General features: G+C 44.2%; 1 protein-coding gene across 3 annotated transcripts in view; it reads left to right on the top strand.

Moving 5' to 3' along the window:
* The window catches only part of LOC106564922 (alpha-1,6-mannosylglycoprotein 6-beta-N-acetylglucosaminyltransferase B), a 145,452-nt gene that overhangs the window by 94,743 nt on the left and 35,009 nt on the right, over nucleotides 1–15,700 (top strand). For all 3 annotated transcript variants that reach the window (XM_014131446.1, XM_045691265.1, XM_014131445.1), the window contains one exon: nucleotides 14,723–14,854. In XM_014131446.1, coding sequence (XP_013986921.1) covers nucleotides 14,723–14,854 — 132 coding nt within the window. The remainder of the gene's footprint in view (nucleotides 1–14,722; nucleotides 14,855–15,700) is intronic.

Below are 15,700 nucleotides of genomic sequence, written 5' to 3'. Positions count from 1 at the left end.
AGCTGTGGCAAAAGGGAACAGAGATCCCTTCTAAAGGCCAGTTACATCAAACCCCACTCATTTAAAAGCTCAGACAGTGCAACTGCTGTTACAGCTGGCTCTAGACACTAATTGGGTACAGAGAAGTAAAGGCTGCCCTGCTGTCAAAAGCATCACATAAACTCTGATTCTGAATTGGCTGAAGTTTCTCCATAGGCACTGATCTGAGATCAGTTAGGAGTTTCTTCCAAATGGCCAAAGTTAGGATAAGGAAGTGTAGCTGATTGTGTGTTAAACGATCACATACCTCAATGTGAGCTAGCACGATAGCCCCATAACAATCCATTCAGACGACTGCCCTATGGCAGATAATAACTGAGTAATTGGCACTTCATTTGACATACTATCACCTCTGGAATGGAATATTGCCTTCCTTCCCGTTGCTCCTGGGGGGTCGTTTCCGTCTTTTCTGCTCACCGCCACGAAAATTGAAATATTGTCATCTCATTTTCATATGACTTCGAAAAACTAATTATGGATAATGACGATGTTCCATATTTTCCATTGGCTTGGAGAGAAAAGGTCCTTCAAAATCAGGTCAAACTAGGGCTGGAGTTTTCTATATCCTCACTAGGGGCAAATTGGCCCATTTTGGTGCAGCCAGGCTTGAAATTAAGTTGAGTGGGATGAGGGGTTGATTTTACTAAGAGGAAATATATAGCCCTCTTTTTCTTTCCCATTATTTCTCTGTCTGTCTGTCTGTCTGTCTGTCTGTCTGTCTGTCTGTCTGTCTGTCTGTCTGTCTGTCTGTCTGTCTGTCTGTCTGTCTGTCTGTCTGTCTGTCTGTCTGTCTGTCTGTCTGTCTGTCTGTCTGTCTGTCTGTCTGTCTGTCTGTCTGTCTGTCTGTCTGTCTGTCTGTCTCCTCTCTCTTTCTTTGAACTCTGTGTCTGCGTGTCTGTCTGTGTCTGTCTGTCTCTCTCTCTCGCCTCTCTCTCTCTCTCTCTCTCTCTCTCTCTCTTTTTTTTTCTTTGAACTCTGTGTCTGCGTCTCTCTCTTTTTCTCTCTCTTGTTTGTGCAGCTAACTGAGGAGGCTGTAATCGAATCATGTGAGATGAAGATGCAGAACATAATGGCAGTTGTTTGTGCTTTTGCATTAGATTGGTCCAGTAATGGCTCTCCTCTCTCCACTCTTCAGATAACCTAAGAGGGGAAATTGACATGTTTACCACGTTGGATATATCTGTCCGTGTCAGTGTACAGAATGTGCTGTGTGAAATATCTAATGACCCAGAGTTTTTCCTGCTCCATCCTTGTGTTCAGGAATAACTCCCATCCCCCTAGTAATAGAATACAACGTGTTGTGCATGTCGTGCCTGTTCTTCACCACCACCTCTATACTTTCTGGCTAAAGCGCATAGCCTTTCCACAAATCTTTGTTCCTCACCCTGTTCCCCAGTTGTGTGTCTACAGGGGATTCTAGAGGGCTTACCTCAGCCCAGTCCCCTGTATAATCACCCTCTCTATCACCAATCAATATGTCGTAATTATTACTCTTGTGTTTGTACACTGCCCTGTCAGCAGCCGAGCTTGGTGTGTGTGTGTGTGTGTGTGTGTGTGTGTGTGTGTGTGTGTGTGTGTGTGTGTGTGTGTGTGTGTGTGTGTGTGTGTGTGTGTGTGTGTGTGTGTGTGTGTACACCAATGTATGTGTGTTCTCTCCTCTGTGGCCCCTTTCACAACCAAAGGAGAGGCTTATTCGTCATGATTTAAGTGGAATTTCAGTGAAACAACTGGATTTGCTGACGTGTAAAACAGCGCTCAGCCAAAGTGGAGACAAAGCAGAAGCAGGATCATTATAGACGGATGCATGCATATGCAGGAGGAACGCTGAGCTCAGTCAGAACAGTCTCCCTCTCTCTCGGTCTCAGTGTGTCAGGTCTCTCATTAGTAAGCTGTCAGAGGAGAGAGAGAAAAGGTCTGTTTGTGGAGGAGGAGTGTTGGAGGGGTGAGAGAAAGCGTGGAAGAGAGAGGATGAATCACATGCCGAGAGGCCCGACTGGAACCCGTGGATGTTGGTTAACTTCTATGGGCTAAGTGGGATGCCAGCGTCCCACCTGCGGGACACAGCCAGTGAAATATCAGGACGGCAAATTCAAAAACAACAAAATGTCATAATTCAACTTTCTCAAACATACAACTATTTTACACCATTTTAAAGATACACTTCTCCTTGATGTAACCACATTGTCCGATTTCAAAAAGGCTTTACAGCGAAAGCAAAACATTAGATTATGTTAGAGTACATAGACAAAAATAATCACACAGCCATTTTCCAAGCAAGGACATGTCAATAAAACCCAAAACACAGCTAAATGAAGCACTAACCTTTGACGATCTTCATCAGATGACACTTCTAGGACATTATGTTACACAATACATGTATGTTTTGTTCGATAAAGTTCATATTTATATCCAAAAACAGCATTTTACATTGACGCGTGATGTTCCGAAAATGTATTCCCACCAAAACTTCCGGTGAATGTGCACATCAATTTACAAAAATACTCATCATAAACGATGACAAAATATATATATATAAAGAATGCACTCCCAGGACTGCTACTTCCACAAGAAATGTTGTTTTTGTTCGGAATACTCCATATTTATGTCCAAATACCTCCGTTTTGTTCGTGTGTTCAGAGCACTATCCAAAGGCATAACGCGCGAGCGCGGTACCAGAGACGAAAAGTCAAAATGTTCCATTACCATACTTAGAAGCATGTCAAACGCTGTTTAAAATCAATCTTTATAGTATTTTTAACGTAAAATTGCGATAATATTCCAACCGGACAATAGCGTATTCATTCAAGGAGAAAAAGGAGGGGCGTGCTCGCGGGATCGAGCATATCCAATCCCTTTGTTGCCAGACAGTCCACTCAGTAACTGAGCTCCTATTATCTGCCCAGTAACAGGAGAATGCTCAAACCACTTTCTGAAGGCTTTTGACAGCCAATGGAAGCCTTAGGAAGTGCAAAGTAACCCCACAGATACTGTAGTTTCGAAAGGGACTAGAAAGAAGAACTACAATTCTCAGATCCTCCACTTCCTGGTTGACTTTTTCTCAGGTTTTTGCCTGCCATATGAGTTCTGTTATACTCACAGACACCATTCAAACAGTATATTCTAGTTTCTGGGCCAGAATAGTAACCTGTTTAAATTGGGTACGTTTTTCACCCGGCCGTGAAAATACTGCCCCCTAGCCCAGACAGGTTAAGGAAGCGCTCCGCTCCTCTCTGATTCAGAGGGTTGGGTTACATGCAGACGACACATTTCAGTTGAATGCATTCCCCTTTCCCCTTTCCCTTCTCTTTCTCTCTGTCTCCACCATTCTCTTTCTCTCCTCCCGCCCCCTCTTTCTTTCGCCCTCTCTGTTACTCTAGGAACCAGGCAGACAGTTTATCCCTTCACTCCCTCTGACAGAGGAGGTGGAGTAGGTTTTCTCTCTTTCCTCTCCTCTCTGTTACTCTAGGAACCAGGCAGACAGTTTATCCCTTCACTCCCTCTGACAGAGGAGGTGGAGTAGGTTTTCTCTCTTTCCTCTCCTCTCTGTTACTCTAGGAACCAGGCAGACAGTTTATCCCTTCACTCCCTCTGACAGAGGAGGTGGAGTAGGTTCTCTCTATTTCCTCTCCTCTCTTTGACTCATCTAGCGCTCCTCTCTTCCTCCTCTGGCTGGAGTTAATGGCTTTAGCATCTCACTTATCTCAGACACACTGTCATGGCTCGGAGCTGGGATTTACTGGATGTTTGGAGCTGTGTGAGAAACACACACACACACTTGAGAGCAGTGAGGTACACACATGCATCCGCGCACACACACACACACACACATAAATATACACGCATGCATGGCTGCACACACACACACACACGGCCTAAACTAGAACCAATTAGAAGCATGTCATTTCACTGATTTGTTCCACAATATCCAGTTTCATCACACCATCCATCAGGGGAGGGAAGACAGCAGAGCAGCAATCAGACACTCAAACCATTCATGTAATTATCTAATCATCTGCTCCAGCATCCGCCTGTTTGTCCGTATAGGGCCTGCATGTGTGTGTGTGAGAGAGAGAGAGAGAAAACATGCGATACACATATGCAAGTCTGGCTGATACATGTATATACATTAAAGCCCACTATACCACAGTGATGTCACAGTCAGACTTTCATGGCCACTCCCCCCCCTCTCCATGACCCTGTCCTCTAGTCGACGGACGATATGACAGCCTGCTGACAGGCCTGATGGGAGCGCCCCTCCCCCCTGCTGCTGCTCACACACGCACAGACACAGACACGGTCGGTCACACACACATACACACACTCGCTCTCTCTCTCTCTCTCTCTCTCATACACACACACGGCTCATCTCATCACCCTGAGCTGCTGCCACTGTGGAGGAGACCCTTCGCCCTGCACAGACGCTTAGCCAGCTGACAACCTCACACACACAGCTGGACACACACACACCCATATCCCTTTCTTCTTTGAGTACAGAGGAAGAGGAGAATAGGCCGCTTTGAGAGAGAGAGAGAACAACCCCCATCTTAATTCACTTAATGTAGATATTATCCAAGGTTTTACAAGTACTGAGAGATGTTTGACCTCTGTAGACATTGGGGACCTTGGATTCTCACAGAATAATGATCAGCATCAGAGCACTTCTCCATATTACCCCTATCTGTATTCAACAAAGCCTAACTCACTCCCTTCTTCACATAGGCCTACTATGTGGTCACAGTGTGCGGTCATAGGGGCTTGCTGATTTGACGCCAGCCCAGAGAAAAGGAGAACGCTGGGCGATTGGGCGCCTCTGTGCCCCTGAGTGTCATTGGACATGTGTGTCCTGGCACTCTGCCATTTCATTTTAAACGAGTGTGTTTGTGTCCCTCGCTTGTCGTAACTCAAACCACATGCCCACCGACATGTCCGCTCTACACAAACAACCCTGGCAATGCCAGTTGCTCACTGTGCCATCCTGGAATCATAATCGGTATTAGTAAGGGGGTAAGGGTGGGGGATAAATTAATCAAATGACTCCCTCGTTTTCCTCTGGTTTCCTCTCTTGCATGATTCTGACAACGTTAGTCACGCAGCAGTGGCATTGACAGGCTGAACGGCTGCCAAGAAACGAGGGAATAAAACAAGAAAAAAGCTAGCCTTTCTGAATGAAGAACAAGTATTAAAGACTGTTGCTCTGTTTTGTGCTAACTGGCTGTTACGTACGCAGGAGGGAACGCAACACCCTGCTACAACTCAACTCCCCATGGAGTGAAAAAAGGTATGTGATTGTAGGTGCGGGTAAGGATGACAGAGGCAGAGTATATTACCGTTTACAGGGAATTTTTTCTCCCTTCACACAGTGAGGTTGGGGAAAGGGGCTGGATGGAACCAAAGCAAAGAAAGTTAAAGTTCCCCCTCCCCTACGGCGGCCATTCTGTCTCCGTCACACGTCTCCAGTTTCCTACCGGGCAGGTGGTTACGGATGGGAAATATTGGAGACAGATAGCCATCTTAAGGCAAACAAAAGCTTGATTGAAGTCCTGCGGAGCGTAATGAGAAAGGATCACAGCTCTGTAGCCGACAGGAGCCTTTTCTCAATGCATCGTGGATGTGTCATATTATGATATTCATATTATAATATATGATATTCATCATTAACAGTTCAGGTTTGACTGATAATGCAGACAACAGGAAATGGAATCAGAGTGTTATGCAGGATTGATTTGATTCCTAAATCATCTAGTTTGATTGAGGACTGCCGCCCTCACACGCTGTCTGCTCTGCTTCCTGTAAATCTCCCAGTATGTGTCCCAAATGTCACCCTATTCCCTTTTTAGTGCACTACTTTTGACCCGGGCCCATAGGCCTCTGGTCAAAAGTAGTCCACAGTATGGTATCATGACACAAGGCGAGACCCAGATGCAGACACAGGAGGCAGATGGTTGGCAAGAGAATGGTCGTGGACAGGCAAAAGGTCTAAACCAAATCCAAGTCCAGGAGGTACAGAGTGGCAGAAAGGCTCATGGTCAAGGCAGGCAGATTGGTCAGGCAGGCGGGTACAGAGTCCAGAACAGGCAAGAGTCAAAACCGGGAGGACTAGTAAAAGGAGAATAGCAAAGGCAGGAGTACGGGGAAAAACACTGGTTGACTTGGAACAAGACAAACTGGCACAGAAAGACAGGAAACACAGGGATAAATACACTGGGGAAAATCAGCGACACCTGGAGGGGGTGGAGACAAGGACAGGTGAAACAGATCAGGGCGTGACATATGGGGTACAATTTGGGACGCACACCCTCTATTTCCTATTCCACTTAGCGTCTGATGTGCTGCGATGTTTTCACCTATTATTTTACTTTCGAGGCAATACAACTCAAAGGGAGGGGCAGACACTTTCAAGGTGACGTCTGAAGACAGTCAAAGTGAAATGTTTTCCGCATTGTCTTGTCTTTTATTGCCTCAAAAGAACAGGTGCAGATGCTTAGTAACTCAGACTATAGCCATCACATCATTTATACATCTTTCCAATTTTTCCAATAAACTGATGTAGGCTACAATATTATATGGAGTTATGAAGGACAGCTGTTCTCAAACCAGTCTGGAGGATAGAGTTCGCCTTTACACTCACACAACAAAACAGACAGAAGTTCCACTCTACTGCACAGACGTATGACACACACACACAAACACGTAAACACACACTGTACACACACACACTGCTGTTAGGTTCTAAATGAACCTAGTAAAACTCACGGATGATTAGTAAAGCTTAAACCAAGTTTATTCGCCCTTTGGGTCAATACAGCTGCATTAGACAAAAACATATTCACACAAGCACTGATATTTAACCCTTTCACAGGTACCATCACACGGGTGTGATCGTTCTACAGTGGTCCCTGAAGCGTACGATCACACCCGTGTTATTAAAATGCTTATTTAGAACGGGCAGTTTCGAATGATGCAACAATCAGCATTTGAGCTGGCCACACTTTTTTCTGAAACTATTTACACAAGCACAGTCCTTACAAAGTTATGTCCAGAATGTGAGCAGTTTATTTTTGGATGCAATGTTCAGATATTCACAGAAGTATCTATTGCATAACACAATCACCCAAACTGAAAAAATGTAGGCTACATTTGTCCAAGCGCTAACTGAGGAAAGATTGACGCAACACAAGCGGTCATATTTTTATAACTCCCGGCTGACATAAACTACAATATGAATTAGCTAATAGCAATTACTATTTATAATGAATTACATCACGGGCTCACCGTTGATCGAAATAATTGAGTAAAACACTTTCTAGAAATCGAAAGTAATCCGACGATTACTTTCAGCGCGCCGCCATGATTTTTTTCTGTTTATTGGTCTGTTTATAGTATGCATGTTGAAGGGGTGTGTCGTCTACCATCGTTCACATCCCACCATTCACTTCCTGAAGTTCTCAAAAATGTGTGAACCCTTACTCCTTTCATTTTGTACTAGCATCTTTGGTCCGACAGACGATTACGTGAAACCCAGAATGCATTGTATGTCAACAAACATGGCTCCACACATAGCTGGAATTAGCTTAGCTCATCATAATCAGTACATTTTACATTTACATTTTAGTCATTTAGCAGACGCTCTTATCCAGAGCGACTTACAGTAGTGAATGCATACATTTCATACATTTTTTTTTATAAAAAAAAAAAAAATCCCATACAGTACAACCTTCAAAAAAGTATTTTACACACATAATATGTTCCCATTATAATCTATGCAAGAATCGGAATGCATGATTTATCACTGGTACTTGAGAACATGTGAATAAAACAGTAAATATATAAATAATTACCAAAACAAAGTATTTTCTGATAGTGATTTATCGATACAAATGGCATGTGCCGGCAGTCAATCACATAACCTCTCACTCCCACTCTGAGCCATTCAGTATTGTTGTTTATGTATGTAGCTAGTGAGCTAAACTGTTGCATTAGCAATGTCTTTCAAAAAGGAGACAACTCACAAATGCGGAAATTCTGGAGATTTCTTAAAATTCTGCAAGTCAGGAATCAGATTCTGACAGTGACAGTGAGGAGCTGCCCCAGCCATTGAGAACCCTGAATCTGAGGACTCCTTGTCCACTGACAAAGTCCCAGGTCCCTTTGAAGATGCTGGTGGTGATGGAGGCAGACCGACAGTGGATGAAGTACAGGAGTTCTGTGGTAGCTGGAAGGCCACCAGCCATTTCACCCCTCCTGGCCCTGCTGTTCGCTTTGATGAGTCCCAGTCTAGAGTGCAACCCCCCTTGCCATTTCCATCTGAGGCAGAGTGCTTCAAGTTGTTTCTGACAGAGGAGCTGGTGGGAGACATAGTAGAGACCAATCGTTATGCCTTGGAGCTACAGGAGAAGAGAGAGCCAGGAGTAGGAGTAGGGGGGACAACCACAATTAGTGAAATGTATACCTTTCTGGTGACAGTCCTTCTCATGGGGATAGTAAATAATAACTCACTAAGAGAATACTGGAGCACAGATCCTATGTTTGCAACTCCCTTCTTTGCCACCCTCTTTTCCCAAGACTGCTTCCTTGTTCTGCTGCTATGGCTGCATTTCGTCAACAATGCTACTGCCATCCTAAATGACCCCGTTATACAAAATAAGAAATATTGTGCCATACAAAGACCTATGCATTGATGAGTATGAGGCACTTGGGGTGTCCGGGTCCGTGGTGATGACCATGCTGGCTCCTCATCTCAGCAAGGGACACACTTTGTATGTGGACAGCAGTCCCACACTCTTCCAGCATCTGCTCTCCAACAGCACAGGGGCCTGTGGCACAGTCAGGTCAAACAGGAAGGGGATGCCGGTATTCGGATGCAGGAAGATGCAGAGAGGGGAGGCAGAGTTCAAGGAGCACGGTCAACAGCTGGCAGTAAAGTGGCATGACAAGCGAGACATCCATGTCCTCGCCACTGTCCATACAGCAACCATGCCGGCCACAGGGAAGATGGACCACCTGACAGAAGAGAGAAAAATCAAACCAGACTGCGGGCTTGACTATAACTTCAAAATGGGGGCAGTGGATAAGGCGGACATGATAAACAGCTTTGTGGAATGCACTTGGAAAACAACCAAGTGGTATAAGAACATATTTTTCCATCTGATCAACGTAGCCCTCAATGGCCACATAGTTCACCACCATCTAACAGGTGAGATGATTACTGAACAAGGGATTTTTTGTAATTGGACATACAGTTCACATGCAAATCACATACAGAAACTATTAACGTAATAAGGCACTTACTTTGATAGAAACGCAGCCTGGATTTGAACCAGGGTGTCTGTAGTGACACCTCTAGCACTGAGATGCTGTGCCTTAGACCACTTGGGAGTCATAAAGCCAGGGTAGCTTCAAAATACAACGCAAGCTAATACTTCTCTGACGCAATTAGCATTGTTTTCCAGAGCTAATAGAAGAATGTAGCTAGCTACCTAAGCATTGAGTATAACTCCATAAAGGTTATGAAATGAGTAACGTTACCTCGCGTGTCCGCGGTTATAAGGAATATACACAAAAATATTATGCTACAGTTGAAACAACATAACACGACATGCATAAACTATTTTAACTTAATAAGGCACTTACTTTGATAGAAACGCACACATTTCCAAACTTATTATTGGTAATGAAAACAACTATGGCTGCGATGCAGGCAACAGACGGAAAATGTGAACGTGTGTGTGCAGGACGGGAGATGAGCAAATGTCTGCAGACTTGAACTGCACTAACAATTGGGAAGTGTTTGGGGAATTTTGTCCCGGTCAGAAATGTCAAAAAAATTAATTGGTCCGCAAAAGTAAAAATACTACTTTTATGTGAATGAATGAGGCGGAACACACCTCAATTCAAACTGTTCTTAGAAAATAAAAGACTTGTTTGAAAATAATTTGAAATTGACAAATTGAAAACAGCCTATAATTAAAAACAGGCTGCGTGCCTTGGTTTGTGGGCAGCACGGATTACATGTATTGATGCGTAACAATCACATTCTGGGATGGAGAGAACGTTCTAACATCAAGTGCATAAAAAAAACTCACGCTGGGGCGACCGTTAGAGATATTTGGAACTCACGCATGCAAAGTTGAACTCTTTCCCCTATGCTGAGTCTCCTCCTCCTACATCTGAACAGCCAATACATCTCTGTTGCTAGACAGATCCTTAGTGATATCTGTTCTTCCTCACTTCATCTGACCTGATCTCTGCCCCAAAGTGCTCGCACCTCCCCAACTCACAGCTGTCATGGTGACTGGTACCAGACTGTGTCTTTCCTCCTCCCATATGATCCCTGATGGCTAACGATAACATATCCTGACAGAATGGAAACGTTATATACTCCCCTCTCTCCCTCAGTGACATGAATAAGTATATTTCATGATTTCATAAGTCAAGAAATCACAACCCAACACTGTAAACACACAGCCTCCCCCCACACACCACACAATGTGTTCAACAAAATGTACCCCACTACATACAGACGCTCCTATTGGACTCAGTACCACCAGCCTTATGTAATGTATCATTAAAGCTTAAAGCTTATGCTCTTTCATGTCTTAATACTTTACAGTAAAAGCCTCCACTAGAGATTGCCACTGTCTTCCATTAGGCTCATACTCTGAAAAAAATGTAGATTTATTTGAATACATACAGTACATGCAGTACTGCAGGAATGTTGTGTTTAACTGTCAGTACAGTAAAGAACAGTACTTTAGTTTTTCTTTGGTTGTTATGTGAAATAGGCTACATGGGAGTGTGAGCGATGTGAAGGACAGAGAGAGTTGGGGGATATGTTAGTTGGATGAGGAGGGGGATTCTTGATGGGGGAAGGGCTCATCCCTGCCATTCAGGGCCGGACGGACGAGTGTGGGTGAAGAGGTGGAGGAGGGAGACAGTGGCAGCTCATCTTGTCTACGGTGAAACCTCTTTCAGAAATCCAATCAAATTGCATAGGCATACGCAAACACACACACACACACACACACGCACACACACACGTCAGCCACCCTTATCTCCTCTCACTCTCAAGGATGAGAGTCAGACAGAGACTTACAGTATTAGACACACATCCTCTCCTCTTTCTAACAAGAGCTCTCAGATCTATATCTACTGCAAAACAGTTCCTGGAGATAGTAGGTTATAGACATCAGCATCCTGTCTCACTCCATACAAATGACCCTCTCATCCCAACACATGACATGCTGTAAGGGCTGTGCATTGCGTGAGAGGCTTGTTAAAGGCTTCAGTGTTTATAGTATAATCAACAGTTGTGTCCTTAAGTCTGTAGGGAAATAGATGAGCTAGCCAGAGGAACATGTTGTGTCTGTATCGTGTGTGTGTTTCGGTAATAAATGTGTGTGTGTGTGTGTGTCTCTGTGTGTGTGTGTAGTGTTTGCTGTCTGAACTCCAAAAACACACATGCATGGAGACACACTGTCTCTTTCTCTCTCTCTTTCTCTCTCTCTCTCCCTTTCTCTCTTTCATTATAGCGTTGGGATTGTTACTTCAAATGAGTGTGTGTTTTATTTGCTCGTATTATAGTATGCGGTCATTCATATCAACTTCCTTTTCCAAATGCACTTATTGTAAGTCCCTCGGGATAAGAGGGTCTGCTCAATCAAATCTAGCGTGTTCTGTAGAGAGAGGAAATTGACTGTAGCCCACCTCCCACCATGTCCATTAGCCTTGTCTCCATCTGTCACGATGGGCCAACACACACACACACACACACAAAACCCCTCAGATCTCTCACCCAGACCACTCACAGGTCAGCTGTCCAATAGGGACTAGGTCGGCACGGTAACTCCGAGGTTTTAGCCAATCGATGCAAAAGGAAATGGAGTCAAGTGACGGGAGTGAAAGCAGACACAGCCCTGTGGTCTCAGGAGTCTCTACTTCTTCACTTCTAGTAGGAGGAAATGGATACAGTGGAAATTGATGAGGGAAAGACATGAGAAACATAGGAGAATCCTTCCGCCCAGTGGGGTACAGCAGAAATCAGTGAAGGCAAGGGTTTTGGGTTGCGGTAGATTCCTTTTATTTTTAAATGGTAAGGAGTTTAGAATGTTGTGGGGGAATCAATGGGAGGATCACTGTACTGTGGAGAGAGCAATGTGTGTGAGAGACACACACACAGAAGTAGACCGTACACACACACACTGACACACACACACTGACACACAGAAGTAGACCACACACACACACACACACACACACACACACACACACACACACACACACACACACACACACACACACACACACACACACACACACACACACACACACACGCACACACACAGACACACACATCCTCTCTCTCACGGGCTCCAACTATCACTCACTCTTCCTTAATAATGCAAAAACTAAACCCCCCACTGGCAGGGAGTCTCTCTGCATCTCTCTCTCTGACACACACTCCTCTTTTGTCCTCTCCCTCGTTCCTCTCATCTCTGAAACGGACTCATTTCTCCCCGGTCGGTGCCCCTTTGACCGTTTGATGTGTAGATCTCCCTCTTTTTCGGGATACTGTTGCCCACTCACTGTTCTGGCCATCTGCTACTCATACAGTTTGGATCACGCTACTGAACGGCGCTTCACCCTCATCGTCAACACAGTGCTGTCGTTTCATCTAGCGGATTGATTGATGTTTCATTGTGTTTCTCTAATGCTCGGGGGCTTGGAAGCGCCTTCAACGTTTCTCTCGTCATAGTACGATAATGAGTTGGTGGTTAATTCAAAGTGACTTACAGTGAATGCAGTACAGGACCAAAGGTGTTTTGTCCTGACCAGGATCAACTTTTGACCCTACAGTCCAGGGCACAGTGTTAACTGGTCAGGGTTGTGGTGACCTGGTCAAGGTCATGTGGTCAGTGAAAACTCATGGTCCTAAGTATACAACAGGTCCCCATGCAGGCATCAAGCAGGGCAGCAGGTAGACTTGTGGTTAAAGTTGGTTCCAATACCCGAGCTGAGTAGGTGGAAAATCGGTCGATGTGCCCTTGAGCAAGGCACTTCACCGGAATTTTCTCTAGGGGCGCCGTACTATTATGGCTGACCCTGGAAATCAACACTTCTCACTGCACCTATCCGGTGTATGTGACAATAACACATTTAAATCTCCTACACTTCTCCAGCCAACTGATCCATGTAAACCATAGTTAATATAACATCTTCTCTGTCTGTGTGCTGTGTGTTTGAACCATACAGTAGTTAATGTAACCTCTGCTCTGTGTGTTTGAACCATACAGTAGTTAATGTAACCTCTGCTCTGTGTGTTTGAACCGTACAGTAGTTAATGTAACCTCTGCTCTGTGTGTTTGAACCATTCAGTAGTTCATGTAACCTCTGCTCTGTGTGTTTGAACCATACAGTAGTTCATGTAACCTCTGCTCTGTGTGTTTGAACCATTCAGTAGTTCATGTAACCTCTGCTCTGTGTGTTTGAACCATACAGTAGTTCATGTAACCTCTGCTCTGTGTGTTTGAACCATTCAGTAGTTCATGTAACCTCTGCTCTGTGTGTTTGAACCGTACAGTAGTTAATGTAACCTCTGCTCTGTGTGTTTGAACCATACAGCAGTTAATGTAACCTCTGCTCGTTGTGTTTGAACCATACAGTAGTTAATGTAACCTCTGCTCTGTGTGTTTGAACCATACAGTAGTTCATGTAACCTCTGCTCTGTGTGTTTGAACCATACAGTAGTTCATGTAGCCTCCGCTCTGTGTGTTTGAACCGTACAGTAGTTCATGTAACCTCTGCTCTGTGTGTTTGAACCGTACAGTAGTTAATGTAACCTCTGCTCAGTGTGTTTGAACCATACAGTAGTTAATGTAACCTCTGCTCTGTGTGTTTGAACCGTACAGTAGTTAATGTAACCTCTGCTCAGTGTGTTTGAACCATACAGTAGTTAATGTAACCTCTGCTCTGTGTGTTTGAACCATACAGTAGTTAATGTAACCTCTGCTCTGTGTGTTTGAACCATACAGCAGTTAATGTAACCTCTGCTCGTTGTGTTTGAACCATACAGTAGTTAATGTAACCTCTGCGCTGTGTGTTTGAACCATACAGTAGTTAATGTAACCTCTGCTCAGTGTGTTTGAACCATACAGTAGTTAATGTAACCTCTGCTCTGTGTGTTTGAACCATACAGTAGTTAATGTAACCTCTGCTCTGTGTGTTTGAACCGTACAGTAGTTAATGTAACCTCTGCTCTGTGTGTTTGAACCATACAGCAGTTAATGTAACCTCTGCTCGTTGTGTTTGAACCATACAGTAGTTAATGTAACCTCTGCTCTGTGTGTTTGAACCATACAGTAGTTCATGTAACCTCTGCTCTGTGTGTTTGAACCATACAGTAGTTCATGTAGCCTCCGCTCTGTGTGTTTGAACCGTACAGTAGTTCATGTAACCTCTGCTCTGTGTGTTTGAACCGTACAGTAGTTAATGTAACCTCTGCTCAGTGTGTTTGAACCATACAGTAGTTAATGTAACCTCTGCTCTGTGTGTTTGAACCATACAGTAGTTCATGTAACCTCTGCTCTGTGTGTTTGAACCGTACAGTAGTTCATGTAACCTCTGCTCTGTGTGTTTGAACCGTACAGTAGTTCATGTAACCTCTGCTCTGTGTGTTTCTGTCTAATAGATTTCTCGGGGTGCCCCCAGGCAGAGGGAGCTGCCCCTTGACAGGACCTCTGCCCTTTGACCTCATCTACACAGACTACCACGGCATGCAGCAGATGAAGCAGCACATGGGGCTTTCGCTCAAGAGACACAAGTATGTGTGTGTGTGTGTGTGTGTGTGTGTGTGTGTGTGTGTGTGTGTGTGTGTGTGTGTGTGTGTGTGTGTGTGTGTGTGAGTGTGTGTGTGCGTACGTGTGTGTGTGTATAATATACATGTATCAGTGTGTTATCATAGCTAAGGTTTACGACCTGTGTTTGAGTCCATTATGGCTGCTTATTAGATGCTGCTGACGTGTCTCTCTGCTCGTTACTCACACAGTTAGTTAATCCCCTATAGGTCAGTAAAACATCCCTCAGTCTCCGGCCAGACTGTCAATCCTGTCTAATCCTATGATGGAAGGGGAGGGGGAGGCATCAATACAAAAGGACAGCACCACAGCAGTAACAATACACACTCTCTCCATCCATTGAGAATTACATGACAGGTCTTCCTTTTGAAGTCCACACAGGCATAAATGCATTCTGAGAAACACAAACACACATAGACAACCAAAAACACATACAGTTGAAGTCGGAAGTTTACATACACTTAGGTTGGAGTCATTAAAACTTGTTTTTCAACCACTTAACAAACTCTAGTTTTGGAAAGTGCATGACACAAGTAATTTTTCCAACAATTGTTTACAGACAGATTATTTCACTTATAATTCACTGTATCACAACTCCAGTGGGTCAGAAGTTTACATAGACTAAGTTGACTGTGCCTTTAAACAGCTTGGAAAATTACAGAAAAGGATGCCATAGCTTTAGAAGCCTCTGATAGGCTAATTTACATAATTTGAGTCAATTGGAGGTGTACCTGTGGATGTATTTCAAGGCCTTCCTTCAAACTCAGTGCATCCCTGCTTGACATCATGGGAAAAAAGAAATCAGCCAAGAA

This window comes from Salmo salar, chromosome ssa12 (assembly GCF_905237065.1).
Source record: "Salmo salar chromosome ssa12, Ssal_v3.1, whole genome shotgun sequence".
Lineage (NCBI taxonomy): Eukaryota > Metazoa > Chordata > Actinopteri > Salmoniformes > Salmonidae > Salmo > Salmo salar.
Note: the sequence above shows the minus strand (reverse complement) of the source record. Positions and strands in the feature narration are given on the sequence as shown.